The sequence below is a fragment of the Taudactylus pleione genome, unplaced genomic scaffold (genome assembly GCF_031769625.1).
Source record: "Taudactylus pleione unplaced genomic scaffold, aTauple2 ptg000019l, whole genome shotgun sequence".
NCBI classification, from domain to species: domain Eukaryota; kingdom Metazoa; phylum Chordata; class Amphibia; order Anura; family Myobatrachidae; genus Taudactylus; species Taudactylus pleione.
The window spans coordinates 13,036,110-13,060,185 of NW_028284421.1; the positions used below are offsets into that span (position 1 = coordinate 13,036,110).

At 45.4% G+C, this 24,076-nt stretch overlaps 1 protein-coding gene across 2 annotated transcripts in view; it reads right to left on the reverse strand.

The window, feature by feature from the left end:
- Window positions 1–24,076, reverse strand: part of APBA2 (amyloid beta precursor protein binding family A member 2) — a 416,211-nt gene that overhangs the window by 139,695 nt on the left and 252,440 nt on the right. For both annotated transcript variants that reach the window (XM_088443436.1, XM_088443426.1), the window contains exon 5: window positions 11,334–11,376. In XM_088443436.1, the coding sequence (XP_088299562.1) occupies window positions 11,334–11,376 (43 nt within the window). The remainder of the gene's footprint in view (window positions 1–11,333; window positions 11,377–24,076) is intronic.

Here is a 24,076-nt window from a genome sequence, read left to right on the forward strand (position 1 = left end):
AAAGGGAGCCCCCCACCCAACACACCGACATGTGCGCGCGCCTGAGGCGCGCGTGAAAAAAAATGGGCGTCGTCACTTATAAATGGGGCATGTCAACATGACACACCCCTTTATTTTCACGCTGAACATTCCTATCCATATGCACCTTAACCCCAGTAGTACCCCTTATACAGTACCCCCAGTATGCAGTTGTGGTCCCTCTTATGCAGGCCCATAGCAGTGCCCCTTATACAGTATCCCCAGTAGTGGTCCCCCTTATACAGCCCCCAATTAGTTCCCCTTACTCAGTGCCCCCAGTAGTGGTCCCCCCAAATGCAGTGCCCTATGTAGTGTTCCCCCTTATGCAGTGCCCCCAGTAGCAGTCCCCACAATGCAGTGCACCCAGTAGTGGTATCCCCTTATGCAGTGCCTTTTATATAGTGCCCCCAGTAGTAGTCTCCCCCCTATGCAGTGCCCTTTATATAGTGCCCCAGCAGTAGTCCCCCCCCATGGAGGTTTCCCAGTAGTGGTCCCCCTTATGCAGGCACCCAGTAGTGATCCCCCCTATCTGGTGCCCCCTGTAGTGGTCCCCGCAATGCCCCTAGCAGTAAGCCCCTTATATAGTGCCCCCAGCAGTAGTCCCCCCCCTCCCATGCAGTGCCCCCAGTAGTTGTCCCCCAGATGCAGGCTCCCAGTAGTGACCCCCCCTATCCAGTGGTCCCTGTAGTGGTCCTTCCTGTTATTTCCCCCAGTTGTGGACCCCCCAGTGCAGTGCCCCTAGTAGTAGGCCCCTTTTATAATGCCCCAAGTAGTAGTTCCCCCCCCCAAGTAGTGGTCCCCAGTTGAGGTTCCCCCTCCCAATAATGGTGCCCCCAGTAATAGCCCCCCCAGTAGAGGTCCTCCTAATAATGGTGCCCCCAGTAATAGCCCCCCCCAGTAGAGGTCCTCCCAATAATGGTGCCCCCAGTAATAGCCCCCCCCAGTACAGGTCACCCCCCCTGTTGTGACCCCACCCCAGTAGAGTCCCCCCAGTGGTAGCCACCCCCGTTGTGCCCCCAGTAGTGCTGACAGGTGTTTATATATATATAAAAACATACTTACCTGAATCCACGCTGCTGCTGCTGCTCCTCCAGTCTGCGACGCCGCTCCCGCCGCCCGCCAGTCCTCCCGGGCTGGCGCGCTCAGCATAATGGGACAGATGTCAAGACGTCATGACGTCTGTCCCACTACCCACTGCAGGAGCCGGACGGAAGTCCGGCTCTTGCAGTGGGTGCTGCAGCAGTCAATGAGAGTCTATCTCTCATTGGCTGCTGTTTAACACACGCATTGCCGCCAGCGCTGGCGGCGATGCGTGTGTTATGCACAGCCTGAGCCCGCCTCCTGGCGCTATTGGGCAAGCGCTCAGGGGGAGGGAACAGGCTCAGGTGTGCAGCACAGGACCGGCGCTGGAAGCCTAGCGCCGGTCCTGTGTAAATGTGTAGCGCCGACCGGACTCACTCCCGCCGTCGTGCGCATGCGCAGTGCACAACATCGACCCACTTGCGAGCAGACAGCCGCTTGCGAGTGGGTCTGAATCAGGCCCATAGTGTACAGATGTGCTGTAAAGGATGGATTAGCATCACCATGAATATTACTTTAGGCCAGTTTACATAAACTACTACTCCTTTCAGTGCCAATTGGAATACTATAGACAACTTCCTCTCACACACTGGGTGTTTGAAACAAAACTGTCTCCTGTACAAAGCATAAAGTAGCAACTCATGTATACTTTACAGTACGTATTGGGTTTGTTTTGTTTTGTTTTGTTTTCAGTGATGGTTGTTCACCTTACTTGTATACTTCCCTGGAATGACCAGGGGCCTTCTGAATTTCGAAGAGTTCGGAGAGGACTCTAAGAAGAGCAAACCACTCTCTAGGAGATGACATGGGACAGAGATAAGACATGGGGATCAGTGAGATATTTGTTGAGCAAGCTCATGGATTGGGATGTAGTCAGCATCCCGGCGTGCGGGTGTTAACGCTGCCGGGATCCCGACTGTCGGCAACCCATACCCCACCCTGGGATGTAGTCAGCAACCCGGTGTGCGTGATGCTGACGGTCGAAATACCGGCGCTTGAATACTGACAGCTCCGGGATTCCAGCTCCAGAATCCAGAACGCTGGCATCACGAAGGTAAGTATTGGGGATAGGGGAGGGTTAGGTTCAAGGTTAGGCACCAGGGGGGAGGGTAAGGGTTAGGCATTAAGGGGGAGGGTTAAGTTTATGGTGTGGGGAGGGGAGGTTAGGTTTAGGCACTGGGGGGAGAGGTTAGGGTTAGGCACCAAAAAGGGAGGGTTAGGGTAGGGAAAAGGGGAGGGTTAGCAAACCTACCAATAAGTGTCGGTATGTTAACCCTGTCGGGATACCGGCGTCGGCACTCTGACCGCCAGGTTCCCATACCCAGCCCCAAGGTACCCAACCTCATGGATTTGTGGAGAATGATAGTTATAGATTAACTATGTACTTCGTTAAGACATTTTTTCTTTTTAAATGGCTAATGCTAGATTAGGTTTCTATATTTTGCAAGATGATATTTTCATTGATCTGCTGTTATATTATATTGTGATTGAGTGCAAATTTTTTTTACACCACCTAAATTATCTTCTGTGTGATAATGCCAGGACAATTATTTGTTACCAAATTGGGGTTTCAGGATGGCCAAAATAAAGGGAAACTGGAACATTTGGCCCCAGGTGCCAGGTACTGTAAGAAAGGCTTGTTTTTTGGCTTTTGCTCATGGCATGTCACCTTGGTTGCTACATCTGACTGTACCTGACTTGTCAAAACTTAATCAGTCTCTTGTTATGCATTCTGACTACTTGATTTTCATACTGTTTAAATTAAATATATATTTTATAATAGTCATGAAGGAGTAATTATATTTTGTGCTTAGACAGGAAAGAGGTAAATAAGTAATGTTACAGGTTATGTTGGTATGATAAATGAGTGTGGTATGGATTAATTGTATTTGTTACGTGGAGACAGTTGCAAATTGAGGGATTCATTCTATGCAGTGGTCTGTGTGAATGTGAATGGAGAGTGTTAACAACATGAAGACACATCATCAAGTGCACCACCAGCATGATATAAATGTATAAACTATGGAAGGTTACAAGTACAGTACATGCAGGATTGGCAATTGTAAAAAAGGAATATTGTAATTTGTTTCCACTGGAAAAGGGTGTATTTTTTCCAATTAGAAAACTGAAAGGTTTGAAGAAAAGAAAGCTCTGTGCAGTGTGGATGATGCACAATAAAGAACATATGCAGAATTTGTTGATTGAGATGTACGAGTCAAGAAAATAGCTAAAAGGGAAAAAAATAAGTTTAATGTGTTTTCTATGTTACATAATATATTTGTCTTCTTGTTTTCTGTACATTTCTGTGCTTGTGAGAAGTATTTATATTTATGCAATTTAAGAGTTTAATTGGATTTCACTTCTTATCCATTTTTATTGAATTTCCTATTTTGGAGAGTCAAATATTATGCCCTAATGCTCTAATCCTAGCTAGGAGATATAAACCAGTTGCTGACAGATGAAATCGGAAACATAGATTGTGGTAAGGCACACTGTAGGCGATTCAGACCCGGACGCAAAGCAGCGCACTTTCGCAGCCATCAGGGGCAGGGTATGCAAATTCCGTTATCGCACGGCAAGGCTTAAGGACATGCTCTATGTCTTAGAGAGCGACGGCAGAGCGTACGCACGCCGGTCTAAAGACGCCCGCTTTTCCTTCGAAGCACACGTCATCTCCAGGAAGTGTATGTAATATCAGTAACATTGAGAGCCATCGGAGCTGCTCATAGCCCTTGAAGTAGACCCTACCCTGCCGCAAGCACTGCGATCACTGCAGGCTCAAATACAACCAGGTGACATGTACAATGACGCCTCCATGCTAATAATGCACACCCATGAAACGCCATTAGAACACGCAGGCACGCCTGCGTTCACACATCCACACCCCCGTTTTCATAGACCATCCCCTGACACAACCCACAAACGGCACTATCTGTCACTCAAATTAGCGTTCAGTATGTGTACTACGAGGGCACTATTCCCGATCGCAGTGACTGGCTCGCGCACATGCCCTGCGACGCATATGCAGACGGCGACTATTGGCCATAGCGTACGATCACGGCTTAGCGTCCGGGTCTGAATCAGGCCCAGTGGCCTCAGAGAGATATGGCTAAATTAGCAACCTTTAAAGAGCATATATTAATATAATAAACTATGCTTTTCCAGTACATATATAAATTGATCCAAATGTTTGTAAACAGAGCAAAAGGAAATCATTATCACACTATTTTTAAAAATGACATCATATACTCAAGTATTACATATACTAATGCTCAATCTCAGAATGCTCTAGTCTAGTTGCAGTGTTGTCAATTTTTTTTTTTGCCCTCTCTCCAAACCCAAAATATGAAAGAGAAGTATGGGATTGATTCAGAGATGGATGTTAAAGAGATCGCAGCTGCTATGACGCACGCAACGTAGCAGCGAATATATGCTAATATATGCAAAGATCACCCCAGCATAAAGATTCCCACTGCTGCCTTCTTACCTACGTGCAATGAAGTATACCAGCTTAAATACAAGCGTAAATATTTGTAACATCGCCACACATCGGTGGTCATCTTGCCCTTGCGAAAGATCTGACCTGCCGCAGCCTTGGGAGATCTTCAGACACGCAGAGCTGCGTATGCACTCGCAGTGGCTAATTTATGAATGCACACATAATGGCGTTTAAACGGACAGACACACCTGCGTTTCTTAGGCCACCCCCCATTACCACCCCCAAACGCTGACAACCTGTCACTCACTCTGCGATAGGTTCCTATGTGCGTCAGTGATCACAGGGCCTGATTCAGACCCGTTTGCATGTAGCCTGCCGATGTTTGCAATCTGTGCATGCGTACAAGACACAGTGCGCGTGCGCGAACTAGTCCATGCGATCGGGTAGTGTTTGCAGCCTGTACACAAATGCACCGCAAACATGAGTGACAGGATGCGCCGTTTGTGGGTGGTGACAGGGGGTTGTCAATGGTAACGGGGATGTGGTGGTGGGAACGCAGGCGTGTCTGTGCATCTGAACGCCATTTCAGGGGCGTGCACAATTAAGACGCATCATCAGCATACACGTCACATGGTTGAATTACACACAGCAGCACTCGCAGTGCTTACGGTAGGGTATGGTCAGCCACAAGTGATGCGTATGTGTCCGATGTCAGCCGATGTTACCGATTGTTTAATACACTTCCTGGAGATGACATATATTACTAAGGGAAAGTGGGCGTCTTGTGTCAGGCTGGTGGGCGTCTAAATACATACTATGATCGCACGTCAAGACATAGTGGGCGTGGTAATGCCTTGTAGCAATTGCGGGATTTGCATACTTTGGCTGCTGACGGATGCGTGCGAACGCAGCCTAGCGAATGGAGCTAAATCAGGCCCACAGTGTGATGGCTGCGCGCGTGCAGTGCGGCTTATATGCATGTGCATTGGTAAACAATAGCTTATTTGCGTGCATAATCGCCTTAGCGTCCATCTCTGAATCAGGCCCTATGTTTGCTGAAACTTTCCTATTTAAGTGATGACATTACACATGGGCATAGGTTAGGATTCAGGAGCTCATTCAGACCTGCTCGTATGCAAATCTAACGCACGCCCAGCAAGGCAGGCTATCGTGCGGAAAGGCATTAGTACATACTTGCCAACTCTCCCTCATTGTCAGGGAGACTCCCTGAAATAGTAGCAATCTCCCTGTCTCCCTGAAGAGTGTAGTAATCTTCCTGATTACACCTTACTCCCATTATGTAGCTGTTATATATATATAAAAAAAACAGATATATACATTCAAATGGGATCATCGGTGTCATTTCCTTGCATTGATTTTAAGGAACAATGTATGAAGCTCCGAAGAGGTTTCAGCGCACGTTATGTGCGCTGGTACCGCTTCTCCACGGTGTATGATCGGGGTTTGGGTGGTAAATGACAGAGGCAATATGCGCCCCTGTCATTGTCGGCGCTGCTATCTACAAGATAGCAGCGCCGTTAGCCTGGGCCATGTATGAACGGTAATACTGTCTGACCGTTCGGCCCGCTGTAGCTGTTACTTTACCACCGCGCTCATAGGTGCTGCTTTCACAATCTCCCTGAAATGCTTTCTCAAAAGTAGGCAAGTATGCATTAGTATGCCCACTATGTCTTGGCGTGCGATCACTTTGTGTATGCAGACGCCCACTAGCCATTCATAAGACGCCCACTTGCGCATGTCATCTCCTGGGAGAGCATGAAAACATTGGTACATCGAGCACCATTGGATGTGTTCGTAGAGCTTGAGTTTGACTATACCTTGACGCAAGCACTGCGATCACTTCAGTGAGGTGACGTGTACCATGACGCTGCCTGTTAATTATGCACGGTGACGTGTACCATGACGCTGCCTATTAATTATGCACGCCTCTGAAACGGCGTTGAAACACTCAGGCATGCCTGCGTCCGTACCTCCACTCCCCCGTTTCTAGTGGCCTGCCCTTGTTACCACCCACAAATGGTCTCTCCTGTCACTCATTCAACTGAGCTGTCTATGCTGGGTGAGCTTTCGCAGTGGTTCGCGCACGTGCATTGCGCTACATACGCATGCGCAGATTGCAAATATCGGCCAGCTACGAGCGATCGCATGTTAGCGAGCGGGTCTGAATCAGATCCTCAGACAATAGTCAAAATTCTCTCACAGACTTTCCCAATGCCCTGCACTAGAATTTCCTGGATACTCTAAGGGCCTGATTCAGAGCCGCTCGTAAGCGGCCGCTCGTTCGTTCCGAGCGATGTTTGCACAACTGCGCATGCGTACGGATCGTAATACGCATGCGCGAACCAGTCAGTGCGGTCGAAAATCGTTTATTCGATAAATAGCGAATACCTGCTATTTTGAGTGACAGGAGTGGAGATCCGAACGCAGGCGTGCTTAAAGGTCAAAACGGGCGTTTTATGGGTGTGCATAATTAATACAGCAGCGTCATTGACCACGTCACTGGGTTATTTTATAGTCAGAACTGCTCGCAAGATTGCGGTAGGAAAAACCAACCACAAGAATAGCGAGCAGTTCATACGCTGGTCGATGTACTCGAATAATCTAATAAATAGCGGACATGACGTAGGATGCGAGCGGCCAGGGGGCGTAGTTTTCCAAACAACGACCGCAAGTTTTGTTTGCTCGTTCAGACATAGAGGCGTGAACAGACCGCAAAGAGCGAACGGTTCATTTGAATAGCCACCCCTTTTTTCTGAACGAGCGAGCGCAAATAGCGTCCGGCTCTGAATGAGGTCCTAAGCCAGGAATGGCCAACCTGTGGCTCTCCAGCTGTTGTAAAACTACAAGTCCCAGCATGCACTGCTTCAGTTTTGCTATTAGGGAGTGCTAAAACTGTGGCAGGGCATGCTGGGATGTGTAGTTTCACAACAGCTGAAGAGTCACAGGTTGGCCAGGCCTGCTCTAAGCCCTTTATACTGTTCTGTTAAAAAAAAGTTTTACATTATGAGTATTGAACACAAGGGGATTAAAAAAAAACACCCTATAGCTTATTACAGCTAATTACCGATCATGGTTGTCTGCCATGCTAAAAGCTGTTTTCATAACATGTTTTATAACTAAATCAAATCATCTCTAATTCTGCACCTTTGTTGCCATCTCCACGTGAGAAAGTACAAAATAATTGTATTAAAATAATTTCCCATTTCACTTTACCTGAAAAGACTGACCCACAAGATACACATTTGCAAAACCCAGACATTATTTTGCATGTTGATGGCTCCTGCTTAAGAAATCAAGCTGCCTGTATTCATGTTTCTAATTTTGCTGTGTGTTCTCAGGACCTGATTCAGAGCCGCTCGTAAGCGGCCGCTCGTTCGCTCCGAGCGATCTTCGCACAACTGCGCATGCGTATGGGTTGTAATAGGCATGCGCGAACCAGTCATTGCGGTCGGAAATTGTGTGCTCGCAAAATAGCGAATGCCTGCTAATTTGAGTGACAGAATGAGGCGTTTGTGGGTGGTAACAGGGGAAGGTGCTTGAAAACGGGGAGTGGAGATCCGAACGCAGGCGTGCAAAACGGGCGTTTTAAGGGTGTGCATAATTAACAAAGCAGTGTCATCGACCACGTCACTTGGTTGTCTTTTAGCCTGAACTGCTCGCATGATTGCGGTAGGAAAATCCTACCACAAGCACTGCGAGCAGTTCATACGCCTTTCGATGTACTCGATTAATATAATAAATAGTGGAGATGACGTAGGATGCGCCAGGGGGCGTTTTTTTAAAAATAGCGAGCGCATGTTTCGTTCGCTCGTTCAGACATAGAGGCATCAACAGACTGCAAAGAGCGAGCGCTCTATTTAAATATCCGGCGAGCGAGCGCAAATAGCATCCGGCTCTGAATCAGGCCCTCAGTGCATAGTAGTTGTGACTAGTTACCTACCCTCAGGCTACTCAGCACAGTTAGCATGGTTTATTGCAGGTGTAGCAACCCTTGCTAGATTTTGGCACCTCACCCTGTGTCCCTTACCTCTGTGAGAGGCAGAGCAGCCTGGCAACATCATAGTCGGCTGGCCACCACTACAAGTGATGGAGGGAAGTGGCACTTGTTACGTTAGGCTTGGCAGTAAAGTAAAGTAAGGGATGGGTCTGGGTTGGAACTGAAGGGGGGGGACTCTGGGCTGGCACCAAGAGGGGGGGACTCTGAACTGGGACCGGAGGGGGGGACTCTGGGTTGGCAGCTGGCACCGAAGGAGGGGCACTCTCTGCTGACACCGAAGGGAGAGGACTCTGGTCATGCACCGAAGGGGAGGGGGACTATGGGCTAGCACCAAAGGGAGGGGGATTCTGGGCTGGCACAAAGGGATGATGACACTGGGCTGGCACCAAAGGGTGAGGGACTCTGAGCTGACACCAAAGGGAATAGGACCCTGAGCTTGCACTAAAGAGGAGGGGGACGCTTGCTGGCAAAAAATGGGGAGGGGACTATGGTCTAAAAATATAATGTGGGAGACACGGGGCTGACACATAACAGGGCAGGCTATGGGCTGTCTCAAAACACAGCACAGTCTGGACTGGCACATAATGTGGGGGGACTCTGGACTGGCACATAATTGGTCAGACTCTGAGCTGGCACATAAGGGGAAGACTCTGGACTGGAACCTAAGTGGGAGATTTTATCAGTAAAGAAACCTTTACATAATTAATGAGAGACGAACTATGAGAAAAAAAATTGTGGTAATTTTCTTAATTTGGTACTTCAAGAAAACAGTTTGGACACCCCTGATTTATAGCTTGTGTATTAGTAAAGACAAGTCATAAATATCTACCTTTGGTGCTATTGATAATAATGAACAGATCTACAACCAAAGGGGTACTTCACATACATTAAGCATGTTTACAGATTATGGGGCCTATTTATCAAATAATATTTACTAGATGTTCCCTGAAAACAGGTGTTTTCAGGGGATACCCACAAATATGAAGTTTCCCCTGAATGTACCATGGAAGAACTGCAGCAGATATCTCCGATTTGCAGCCCCTATAGGTTTCAATCGGGGCTGTGAAGCTAATATATTTACACAAAGAAGAAATACAGGTGCACAACTCCAAATTAACTGATTATATATAATAAATACATTTTGCAGTAAATACACTTCCCACTCAGACTAGCACTTCTACTACATTGGTTACAGCATCTGGAGTCTGGCAATGTAATATGCACACCAGTCAGAGGCACAATATAGGTAAGTCCTGCTAATATTTAGACTGTGTAGTGCAGCTTTGGTTCATTTTTGGGGTGTGGGTCCCCCTAGATTGCTTTGCTGATCTGCTTCAGGGCACCGCAGTATAACACATTTTCCTTTAACACATTTTAATACTTCACTGTCTGTTTCCTTTATATATATGTATTTCACTTTTTTATTTTTATGCTTTATATGCGGCCAGCGGCTGCTCTTAGCACTTCACTTTTCTTATTAGAGCGGTGCTTTGGGGTGGATTGGCTGGGCCAGTTTGGGGGTGTCCTGCGCTCTGGATTTGAGCCTTAGTATGTTAGGGACCTGCCCGACAAGAGGTTACCCGGATATGGTGGGCAGGCCCATAAGCCTGGCCGAGATTATGCCAAATACCTCTATTGTATTTACTGCAAAATGTATTTATTATATATAATCAGTTAATTTGGAGTTGTGCACCTGTATTTCTTCTTCGTGTATATATCAATGGTCTCCACAGGTAGCACCTCCAATTATATATATATATATATATGTCCAGAATGTGCAGTCTGAGATCTATTTTCTTTGTAAGCTATCATATTTACCAAGCACCGGAATGTGAAGCATTTCTGAGCTTGGTCCCGATAGGATAACACCATCTCCAGACGGTGTTATCCTATAGTAGCCTATGAGTTACTAATTTGCAGATTTTTATTGAGAGGGAGCCGTCACCCTCTGGTGATGTGTGCACTGGCTGATAGCTGTGCATGTGAGGTGTGCACCGAGGACCCGAACCACTATCACACTGCTTCCAGCTCTTTGCCAGGACGACTCTTATCTCAGCCCGTCTCCTGGCAAGAGAACATTGTTAAATTTGCATTTAAATTTGAGTTTAAATATAAATTTTCACTGCAAATGTACGCAAAAAATATTTAACATATCCACTTTAAAAATGTGGATTGTGATAAATATGCCCCTGGTCAAAATGTAGAATAAGTACTATGGGCCTGGTTAATTACGGATCGCAACTGCGTATGCAAATCGGTCGATGGTGCGTACTGCGCATGCATATGCATCGCACTGCACGTGCGCGGCGGCTACACTGCGATCGCACTGCATTCACGCAGAGCACGGTAAGCCATTGCTTTGTTTGCAATACAAGATAATTCTCCGCTGGTTACTTAAAGTCTTTTACTACACTTTAAAATGAAGTCCTTGATTTTGGAGGCTACATGACTACGTGGCTGTGTACTTTGCAATCAGATCAAATCTCTGGGAGACTTCAAAGGGCTGCTTGTTGGCTTCACGCTGGCGCTTAACTAGAAATGTTGGGGATATATTGCAAAATTGTGATGGGGCTCTCCATACACCATGATAAAAGCACTTCCACCACTATGATTTCTCTATTGCTAGAAAATATCCATTAGGGTAGATTACTAAATGGAATGAGGAGACATGAAAGTCGAACCAGCCATCATAAGGTAGAAATGTAAAGACAGTCATACTGGCAATCATGACTGCCTTTTGCCACCACATTAAACAGTAGACCAGAATAAAGTACTTACCATCCACAAAACTCGGAAAAGATGCCACTTTCTTTGTCTGCTGCTGCAAAAAAATAATAAGAGAGGAAGAATGGTAACTATGTTGGCAACAGAATATATATTGCCCATACCCAATAGAGTTGCGAAAATGAATGTGCTATATTACAGAAGGTTATACTATGTTTGAAGATACTATGCAATAATCACAACTATTATACTGGAACTCAAACAAGCAATGCAGTGTGTGCAAACTGACTAGTACATTTCCTAGTTTGTTGCAAGTACTCCATGATGAGGCAAGATAGGTCATTTGCATATAATGTAGATCTATCTCTCAGGGCCCTGCAGAATACAGCAATTTTATTTTTAACAGAACAGATCACTGAAGGTCATGGGATCTGATCTGCTGGGAATGGAATCCTGTCACTTATTTGCAATATATTTTCTACCATGGTGGCAATGGATGTGGATTGATTGGTCTCCAGTAAGAGGTTAGACAGTCAATAGGTCGACACCAGAAGGTCAACAGTTAATAGGTTAAATGGTCGACAGGTAATAGGTCGACAGTGACTTAGGTCGTCAAATGATCAACATTCAAATGGTTGACACAAATAAGGTCTACAAATGATTTTTATTGCTATTTTAGCCTAAACCTAACACTAACTCCTAACCCTAAACCTCACCCCAAGCCTAACCATAACCCTAACCATTGTAGACACAGGGCCTGATTCGCAAGCGGGTCGATAGTCGGGTAGTGCGCACGCCGCAAAATCACTCGCTCCGGGGATCGCTACAAGACGGGGCGGCTGTCGATGTTGATAGACAGCTCGCCCCGTTTTGTAGGCAGGGAGGGGGGGGGCGGCACAAACGAAGGCGTTCCCGAAGGAACGCCTGCCGTTTGTGGGCGGCCCTACTGACATCACACGTGATGTCAGTAGTGAACTTCCTGATCTATTAGAGCAGGAAGTTAACTGGGGCTTGCGGTGGATGAGACCCAACCACAAGGGTCTCGTCGCAAGCCCGATGGTCATGATAATCGCGACCATCGCCAGGCCGCCAGCACAAGCTATGGGTGGTCACCCACAGCTATGCGAGCGGCCTGGAGGCAGATTTTTTTTTTAAATCCACCCTGATTCAGAGCGTGTGCTCGCAAATAGTGGACGCCTCTGCATCAGGACCACAATCTGTAATGATACAAGAAAATCATCTTTACATAATCTTTTACATAAAGAATGTAAACATACCTATTTTATTTCTATAATCCACAGAAAATAAGTAATCAGAGAAAGACAACTCTAAAATGTAATTATTTCACTGTTTTACTTATTGCTTTTGTGTGCATATAATTTAACATTTTAATTATTATATGTGTTTAGTTTACTACATGAGTAACAATAGAGCAGCACTGGCGGTGCCTTCGTTTATCATAATTTGTAAGTGTTTTCCTTTGTATGGAATTATTATGATCTTTATCACTACCAATATATATTAAAACCGTTCTATACCAAATCATGGCAGTACGTAATGTTATACATAAATACAAACTCATGCAAACGTAGGTAAAAAGCAAAAATTACGGACAAGGTCTGTGACAGTAAGGCTACATACTTGCCTGCTCTCCCAGAAAATCCAGGAGACTCAGAATTTCAGGGAGTTTTTCCTGACCTGCATTGCACCATGGGGCAGAGCCAGCCCTAGCTAATTTGGTGCCCTAAGCAAGACTTTGGCTGGTGCCCCCTAGCATATAATCCCACCACCAATATTAGAACCTGATTCAGCATGGAACACACATTTGCAATCGCAATGCTGTGAGATAATGCAAATGAATGCGATCGCGAGTGATCGTAATGCTGCCACAGCACAATATAAAGACACCCACTTCCATTTACTCACATCCGTCCTATTATTTTTATTTATTTATTTATTAACAGTTTCTTATATAGCGCAGCATATTCTGTTGCGCTTTACAATTGTAAGCATTAATTGAATAAAACTGGGTAATAACAGATAGATATATAGGTAGGAAGGCCCTGCTCGCAAGCTTACAATCTATAGGGAAATAGGCATTGATACACAAGGATAGGTGCTATATATTGCATTTTGGTCCAGCCAGAATGCACAGTTTCTTTGTGGGCTGCATGATCCAGTCACACCGGAATGTCGGCCAAATGTCATGAGGATGTGAGAGAAAGATGATGTGTGAGGTTGTGTGTGGACTGTGAAAGGGGATGTAATAAGATATGGAAGCTATGAAGGTTATGTGGGCGGTTCTGGAATCTGATAAGCTTGCCTGAAGAAGTGAGTTTTCAGGGAATGCTTGAAGGATTGGAGACTAGAGGAAAGTCTTATTGTGCGTGGTAAGACATTCCATAGAGTGGCTGCAGCCCGCAGAAAGTCCTGTAACCATGAACGGGAGCAAGTAATGTGTGGGGATGAGAGACGCAGATCTTGTGCTGAGCGGAGAGGACGGGTTGGGAGATATTTTGAGATGAGTGAAGAGCTATATGTTGGTGTAGTTTTGTTAATAGCCTTATGTGTAAGTAAAAGTATTTTGTATTGAATACGGTAGAAAACCGGCAACCAATGGAGGCACTGACAGAGCGGGGCAGCAGACGATGAACGTTTGGCAAGGAAGATAAGCCTCGCAGCTGCATTCATAATGGATTGTAATGGCGATAGCCTGTTTTTAGGAAGACCAGTAAGGAGACTATTGCAATAGTCAATGCGGGAAATAATATTGAGAAACATTGGACCCATACACTCATTTAAGGTTGATCTGACCTCACTCCTACAAGCAGTGAAAGCTCAGGCTGCATATGCCGTCGCAGCTGCTAATTTATGCACACCCCTGTAATGGCATTCAAACGCACTGGCACACCTGCGTTTCTCTGACCACCCCCCGTTACCAGCCCCAAACGGTCACTTTATGATGAGACTGCGTGCTCACTGCGATCGCTTCCCAATTGCAGTGGCAGGTTTGCGCACACACACTGTGATGCATAGGTATGCGCAGAACGCAACAATCGGCCGAGTGCATGCAAATTATCATATGCATTCCTTGCTGAATCAGCCCCTTAGTGTTTATATATGCAGAGGCCAAAAGAGATATATATAACTATATATATATTTTTTACATAATATTATTGGTATTCATCATCAGACTTACAAAAATGATCACTTCCAAAAGACTGCCTCTTTTGCGGAGACAACTTTTCGGAAAAGTGATCATTTTCCCCTGCAGCGCTGTCTCAGCAGAAGATATAAAAATATAGTCACCTGCCTGGCTGACTGATGCACTGCCCGATCGGAGCTGAGCTTCGATTGCGACAGTAGGGGGGTGGGAGCAGGAAAGCCGTGGAATGCCCCTAGGCATTTGCGTAGAGTGCCTATGCCTAGGGCCGGCTCTGCATGGTGAAGATGACGCAAATTACATCACCACGCCCCCTGCAGTTGCCAATAGGACCCGATCTCTGGGAGATCCCGGATTGGAGGTCTCAACAGTTGGTAAATATGAGCAATCTACACATTAACATTTGCAACAGGTTTATTGTTGAATAATAAAATGCAGGTAAAAACACATTAAAAATGACACTATTTATGTAGCACATTTTGGTATGTTTCACATGTGTTTGTGTCATATGTGTCTTCAAGATATGTGTCTGTAAAAAGAACAGGCACTCGTTATCTTGTTAAAGCCAAAGGCATAATGAAATGTATATGAAGTAGTAAACACTTTTGAATTGCATCTTATTTCATTTACAATGTGCTCCCACTGAAATTAATGTAAGTTTTCAACTGAGCCAACACATTGATATTGAACAAGTATTCCAAAAACTCACTACAGAACAAAGTAAGTTAAGTATCTGTAAAAACATGAATATGTAAATAAGTCCCATTTGGTACAATAATTTTAATTTTTTCAGCCATTTACATGCGCTTAACTTTTCTTACAAATGCATCTTCAATGCAGAGTTTAAATGCCTGTGTTTATGAGGCCATACTGTAGCTAGTTAAATGCTGATCCCCGAGGACTGTAACAGCAGTGACAAGAAAGTGACCTAATTAAAAGGTTAATTAAAATCAGATGAATCTATTAGGACTGCACAGACAGGCACTTACAATATGAATTTTGATTACTTTAAATTAGGGGTGTGCACCGGCCACTTTTCGTGTTTTGTGTTTTGGTTTTGGATCTGGATCTTTCTTCGTGTTTTGGATCTGGATTGGTTTTGCCAAAACCACCCTTCCGTGTTTTGGGTTCTGGGTTATGTGTTTTGGATCTGTATTTTTTTTTAAAAAAGCATAAAAACAGCTAAAATCACAGAATTTGTTGGTTTCTCTGCTCCTATGCTATTATTAACCTCAATAACCTTAATTTCCACTCATTTCCAGTCTATTCTGAACACCTCACACCTCACAATAGTGTTTTTATGTCCAAAAGGTTGCACCGAGGTAGCTGGATGACTATGTTAAGCGACACGAGTGGGCGGCACAAACACGTGACCCATCTAGGAGTGACACTGCAGTGGCAGACAGGATGGCAGTTAGAAAAACTAGGCCCCAAACTGTACATAATGCAAAGAAAAAAAAGAAGTGCAAGATGGAATTGTCCTTGGGCCCTCCCACCCACCCTTATGTTGTATAAACAGGACATGCACACTTTAACAAATCAATCATTTCAGCGCCAGGGTCTGCCACACAACTGTGGCTGAAATTATTGGTTCGTTTGGGCCCCCACAAAACAAGCTGGCAATTAATGTGTCCCTGCACAAACTGGCTCTACGGAGGCAAGATGTCATCCTCATCCTCCTCATCCACCGATTCCTCACCCTCTTCAGTGTGTACATCCTCATCCTCACAAAGTATTAATTCGTCCCCACTTGAATCCACCACCACAGGTCCCTCTGTACCTTCTGGAGGCTGGTCTCCCTGGAAGAGCTGATAATTCATTTTGATGAACATCATCTTCTCCACATTCTGTGGAAGCAACCTCCTACGCCTTTCGCTGACAAGGTTCCCGGCTGCACTAAGCACTCTTTCGGAGTACACACTGGAGGGGGGGCAACTCAGGTAAAATAGAGCCAGCTTGTACAGGGGCCTCCAAATTGCCTCTTTTTCCTGCCAGTACAGGTATGGACTGTCTGACATGCCTACTTGGATGCTGTCACCGATGTAATCCTCCACCATTCTGTCAATGGTGACAGTATCATATGCAGTGACAGTAGACATGTCAGAAATTGTTGCCAGGTCCTTCATTCCGGACCAGATGTCCAAACTTGGTCCTGCCTGCCCTGCATCACCGCCAGCGGGTTGCTTAGGATACCTAAGTTTTTTCCTGGCAGCCCCAGTTGCGGGAGAAAATGAAGAAGGAGCCGTTGACGTGTCACGTTCCGCTTCAGCTGACAGTGTGTTCACCAGCAGGTCTTTGCACCTCTGCAGGCTTGTGTCGGCCGGAAAGAGAGACACCACATAGGCTTTAAACCTAGGATCAAGCACGGTGGCCAAAATGTAGTGGTCTGATTTCAACAGATTGACCACCCTGGAATCCTGGCAAAGCGAATGAAGGGCTTCATCCACAAGTCCCACATGCTGAGCGGAATCGCTCCGTCTTAGCTCCTCCTTCACTTTCTCCAGCTGCTTCTGCAAAAGCCTGATGAGGGGAATGACCTGACTCAAGCTGGCTGTGTCTGAACTGACTTCACGTGTGGCAAGTTCGAAGGGCTGGAGAACCTTGCACAACACGGAAATCATTCTCCACTGCGCTTGAGTCAGGTGCATACCCCCTCCTTTGCCTATGTCATAAGTGGATGTATAGGCTTGTATGGCCTTTTGCTGCTCCTCCATCCTCTGAAGCATATAGAGGGTTGAGTTTCACCGCGTCACAACCTCTTGCTTCAGGTGATGGCGGGGCAGGTTCAAGAGTGTTTGCTGGCGCTCCAGTCTTCGGCACGCAGTCGCTGAAAGGCGAAAGTGGCCAGAAATTTTTCGGGCCACCCAAAGCGTCTCCTGCACGCCCCTGTCGCTTTTCAGAAAATTCTGCACCACCAAGTTTATTGTGTGAGCAAAACATGGGACGTGCTGGAATTTGCCCAGATGTAATGCCCGCACAATATTGGTGGCGTTGTCAGATATCACAAATCCCCAGGAGAGTCTAAGTGGGGTAAGCCACTGGGCGATGATTTCCCTCAGTTTTTCTAAGAGGTTGTCGGCGGTGTGCCTCTTACTGAAACCGGTGATACACAGCGTAGCCTGCCTTGTAACGAGCTGGCGTTTCTGAGATGCTGCTACTGGTGACGCTGCTGCTGTTGCTGCGTAAGGTGATACATCTACCCAGTGGGCTGTCACAGTCATATAGTCCTTAGTCTGCCCTGTTCCACTTGTCCACATGTCCGTGGTTAAGTGGACATTGTGTACAACGGCATTTTTCAGGACACTGAGGACACTTTTTCTGACGTTTCTGTACAGTCTCGGTATCGCCTGCCTAGTGAAGTGGAATCTAGATGAGATTTGGAACCGGGGACACACTACCTCCATCAATTGTCTAAATCCCACTGCACTAATGGCGGATACCGGACGCACGTCTAACACCAACATAGCAGTCAAGGCCTCAGTTATACGTTTTGCTTCAGGATGACTGCTGTCGTACTTCATCCTCCTCGCTAAGGACTGTTGGAGGGTCAATTGTTTAGTAAAAGTAGTGGTGTTCCTACTTCCTCTCTGGGATGATGAACGACTCCCAGCAGCAGCAACAGCAGCAGCGGCAGCAGTAGGCGTAGCAATGCAGGATCCTCCAGAGGAATCCCGGATAGGAGAGTCAGTCATGCCAGTGACATGGCCTGCAGGACTACTTCCGATCCTGACTAAGGAGGAAATTGACGAGGAGGGAGTTGACGGTGTGGTTTGCAGGCGCTTGGATACAACAGGACAATGGGATTTAGGTGTCCCTGGACTGCTTACGGTCTTAGCCAAAGTTTCTGAACTTGACAGTAACTTTTTATGAACGCGCTGCAGGTGCCGTATAAGGGAGGATGTTCCTAGGTGGTTGACGTCCCTACCCCTACTTATTTCACCTTTACATATGGTACATATTGCAAGACAGTTGTTGTCCGGATTTGGATAGAAATATTGCCAGACCAAAGAGGTGGAATGTTTGGTCTTCTGCCCAGGCATGACCGTGATGGGCTTTTTCATCCCACGGACAACAACTGTCTCCCCCGGAGCCTGATTTAAACAAACCACATCACCATCAGAATCCTCCTCGCCAACTTCCTCCTCAGCGCCAGCTACACCAGTATCCTCATCCTGTTGTACTTCAACAGTGACATCTTCAATTTGCATATCAGCAAGTGGACTGTGGGTGCTCCTTTCAGCACTTGCAGGGGGCGTGCAAATGGTGGAAAGAGCCACCTCTTCCCGTCCAGTGCTGGGAAGGTCAGGCATCGCAACCACCACCACCACACTTGGACTCTACTTGGGGATTTATGATATCTTCTTAGAAAGCACAGTTCTTCGCTGTGCTTTTGCCAGCTTAACTCTTTAGATTTTTTTAGTGGGAGGAGGGCTTCCATCGTCATGTGAAGCTGAACCACTAGTCATGAACATACTAGGGATCGACCTTAGCCGTTCCTTGCCACTCCGTGTCGTAAATGGCATATTGGCAAGTTTACGTTTCTCTTCAGCTGATTTAAATGTCTTTTTCAAGGTCATTTTCCTGAACTTTGCCATTTGGGATTGTATGTGCCCTCTACTATGACATTGGGCATCGGCCTTGGCAGACAACGTCGATGGCATGTTATCGTCTATGTCATGACTAGTGGCAGCAGCTTCAGCACTAGGAGGAAGTGGTTCTTGATCTTTCTCTATTTTATTTTTATCGGAGAAAGTTTGGTCCTCCATTTATGTTATATCGATTTGATATATACGTGCGGCTAAACACAGAAAGTAATTTTTTTTTTGGTTTGGACTGGAGTGTACTTTCGGGGGTTACAGCACCCTTAATGGTCAAGCCAGCCGGCCCTTTACTTATGACACAGGCGCACGCTTGGCACTACTTTGTTGATGCACGTGCGGCTACTGCGCACACAATTCACAAACACAGAAAATAATTTTTTTTTTGGTTTAGACTGGAGTGTACTTTCGGGGGTTACAGCACCCTTAACGGTCAAGCCAGCCGGCCCTTTACTTATGACACAGGCGCACGCTTGGCACTACTTTGTTGATGCACGTGCGGCTACTGCGCACACAATTCACAAACACAGAAAATAATTTTTTTTTTGGTTTGGACTGGAGTGTACTTTCGGGGGTTACAGCACCCTTAACGGTCAAGCCAGCCGGCCCTTTACTTATGACACAGGCGCACGCTTGGCACTACTTTGTTGATGCACGTGCGGCTACTGCGCACACAATTCACAAACACAGAAAATAATTTTTTTTTGGTTTGGATTGGAGTGTACTTTCGGGGGTTACAGCACCCTTTAACAGTCAAGCCAGCCGGCCCTTTACTTATGACACAGGCGCACGCTTGGCACTACTTTGTTGATGCACGTGCGGCTACTGCGCACACAATTCACAAACACAGAAAATAATTTTTTTTTTGGTTTGGACTGGAGTGTACTTTCGGGGGTTACAGCACCCTTAACGGTCAAGCCAGCCGGCCCTTTACTTATGACACAGGCGCACGCTTGGCACTACTTTGTTGATGCACGTGCGGCTACTGCGCACACAATTCACAAACACAGAAAATAATTTTTTTTTGGTTTGGATTGGAGTGTACTTTCGGGGGTTACAGCACCCTTTAACGGTCAAGCCAGCCGTCCCTTTACTTTTGACACAGGCGCACGCTTGGCACTACTTTGTTGATGCACGTGCGGCTACTGCGCACACAATTCACAAACACAGAAAATAATTTTTTTTTGGTTTGGACTGGAGTGTACTTTCGGGGGTTACAGCACCCTTTAACGGTCAAGCCAGCCGGCCCTTTACTTTTGACACAGGCGCACGCTTGGCACTACTTTGTTGATGCACGTGCGGCTACTGCGCACACAATTCACAAACACAGAAAATAATTTTTTTTTGGTTTGGACTGGAGTTTACTTTCGGGGGTTACAGCACCCTTTAACGGTCAAGCCAGCCGGCCCTTTACTTATGACACAGGCGCACGCTTGGCACTACTTTGTTGATGCACGTGCGGCTACTGCGCACACAATTCACAAACACAGAAAATAATTTTTTTTTTGGTTTGGACTGGAGTGTACTTTGGGGGTTACAGCACCCTTTAACGGTCAAGCCAGCCGGCCCTTTACTTATGACACAGGCGCACGCTTGGCACTACTTTGTTGATGCACGTGCGGCTACTGCGCACACAATTCACAAACACAGAAAATAATTTTTTTTTGGTTTGGATTGGAGTGTACTTTCGGGGGTTACAGCACCCTTTAACAGTCAAGCCAGCCGGCCCTTTACTTTTGACACAGGCGCACGCTTGGCACTACTTTGTTGATGCACGTGCGGCTACTGCGCACACAATTCACAAACACAGAAAATAATTTTTTTTTGGTTTGGACTGGAGTGTACTTTCGGGGGTTACAGCACCCTTTAACGGTCAAGCCAGCCGGCCCTTTACTTATGACACAGGCGCACGCTTGGCACTACTTTGTTGATGCACGTGCGGCTACTGCGCACACAATTCACAAACACAGAAAATAATTTTTTTTTGGTTTGGATTGGAGTGTACTTTCGGGGGTTACAGCACCCTTTAACGGTCAAGCCAGCCGGCCCTTTACTTATGACACAGGCGCACGCTTGGCACTACTTTGTTGATGCACATGCGGCTACTGCGCACACAATTCACAAACACAGAAAATAATTTTTTTTTTGGTTTGGACTGGAGTGTACTTTGGGGGTTACAGCACCCTTTAACGGTCAAGCCAGCCGGCCCTTTACTTATGACACAGGCGCACGCTTGGCACTACTTTGTTGATGCACGTGCGGCTACTGCGCACACAATTCACAAACACAGAAAATAATTTTTTTTTGATTTGGACTGGAGTGTACTTTCGGGGGTTACAGCACCCTTTAACGGTCAAGCCAGCCGGCCCTTTACTTATGACACAGGCGCACGCTTGGCACTACTTTGTTGATGCATGTGCGGCTACTGCGCACACAATTCACAAACACAGAAAATATATTATTTTTTTAGCACTTGGGGGGAGCACCCCTGATGGACAGAGCACCCCCTGGACAACACTACAGCACCCCTTTAGGACTGGGACACTGCACAGGACTTTGGAGTGGACACAGCCCCTATGGAGAACTGACTGCACAACACAGTCCAGCCAGCCCCTATGGACTTTGAAGTAGTGGACACAGCCCCTATTAACAACAGCAGCACAGCACAACACAGCCAGCCCCTATGGACTTTGAAGTAGTGGACAACAGCAGCACAGCGAAACACAGCACAGCACAACACTACTCTGCACTACACTACACTACACTACACAGCCCAGCCAGCCCTAACTCCCACCCTCCCTCTTCACTGTCCACAGCCGAGTGAGAAAATGGCGCCGACGCGGGTACCTTATATAGGATCCAAAACCCGCGAGACTCGGAAGGTGGGATGATGACGTTTTGCCTCGATTTCAGATCCGAGTCAGGCGGGAAAAGTCGAGCCTGATTTGGATCGGACTCGGATCGGGGGGGCTCGGGGGGGTTCAGATTACAGAAATCCGAACCCGCTCACCCCTACTTTAAATACATTATAGTCAGAGAGAGTTACATACGCAGTGAATTCCAAAGGTGGGATGCAGCCCCAAAGAAATAAGACATGCGTGATAACTTAAATGAGGATAAATGACAGTAAACAGGTGAAGTGAAAAATATCTGGAGATGTATATACAGACCTCCCAATATTTAGCAATACAGCAAATAGTGGTAGCACTATTTGTTAAAAAAAATTATTAAGCAAAAAATTACTAAAAACAACAATTTATTAAAACAATTGAATACTAAATTATAATACAAGAAACAATTTTTGAGAACACACACTGGCGCAATAAGCTGCCAAAGTGTACAAACCAATATCCCCACCAGGAACAATAAATATAAGCAATACAAAAAGATGGTTATACACACAGGCGCTAATGAACATAAAATGACAACATAAATGAAAATCATAAAAAAAGTCTCTCATATATTCCTCTTTTAGTCCTTGAATTTAATGTTTCCTATTGATGCAGTTCAAGTCCCATATTTCTCTAGAATACATATAGGGGAGACAAAAAAGGGAAAAGAAAAAGAACAGCAATATGGTGTTGTAATTTTCAATTTAATAAAAATAGATAAAAAATTCAAACAAAGTATTTTCTATACTACTTTTCAAAAAGCCAACAAACAGTAGTGAAAAGAGGCGCTTCCTGGAATCACCCAAAATACAAAGATTATCCAAAAGAGTAAAGGATTGGAACCGTGCCGTGTGTGGCACCAGATTTGGTTCTTCAAGAGAACATAAAGCGGGGATCTCCAGATGACCACCCTTGTCCCTTTTAGTACTCTTCATACAGCCTTGAGGAAGAGTACTAGTTACTCGAAACGCGTTGGAAGCTGGGATTTATCTGCTCTGAATTATTGGAAACCTGGAACTGTGTCTGGCTGGCCATACCAGAGGCTTAACAGGGACAAGGGTGGTCACCATATTGTGGTTCTTTTTCTTTTCCCTTTTTTGTCTTCCCTATATGTATTCTGGCGAAATATGGGACTTGAACTGCATCAATAGGAAACATTAAATTCAAGGACAACGGACTAAAAGAGGAATATATGAGAGACATTTTTTTATTATTTTCATTTTTGTTGTCATTTTATGTTCATTAGCGCGTGTGTGTATAACCATCTTTTTGTATTACTAAATTATAATAGCATGTCTAAATATTACTAGGGCAATAATGATACTGCTCATATGTAGAGCTGTAATATCATTGAGGTGAAGACCAACTTTGAAGAGCCATGGGAAAGTCGATCCAGATCTTAGCTTATTTGAAGCACAATGTAAATGTTTCAGTACAATGTTAGTTTCACCTATTGATCTTTGACAATTGTTATAGTTCATTCCAGAATAAACAGATGTTGAAGCCATTGCAAAAATCACATAATTATCATACAGTATGTTGGATGACTGCTGTGCCTGAACATTTGACACATTACTCTTAATTGATCAGGGAAACAGCCAATCATCCAAACTGCTAATTTTTGGACATTTTTGGCACAGCATAAATAGATGTTGAAGCCATCGCAAATGTTAAATATAAGCATACAGGATGTTAGATGACTTGCTATGTCTGAACCCTTGATGCATTTGTCTTACTTAATAGAGGAAATGTAATGAACATTCATTCGGACAAATCTCTAATTTTTGGAAATTTTTGTCACAGGATTTAAAACAGTGATTTTTTTTTTAAAGGCAGAACCAGGATGGCTTTGTATGTATGAAACAAAAACAGTTTTGATCCCCAGCAAATAAGTAAAAAACATGCAATTTTTGAGAAATTGCTGTTATTACATATACCCTAATGTCACCAGGCCAGTAGCACATTTGCAATTGAGCTTCTGAGGAAAGAGACATCAAGTCAGCAAAATGCATCAAAGATTTGCTTAGTTTTAACAGCTACTGTATAAATTACTGCTATTACTTGAAATAATTTGAGGTTGCTTTTACTACACAGTACTCACACGCAATAAGAAACTGCTGACTTATAGACTAATGTACTGGATTA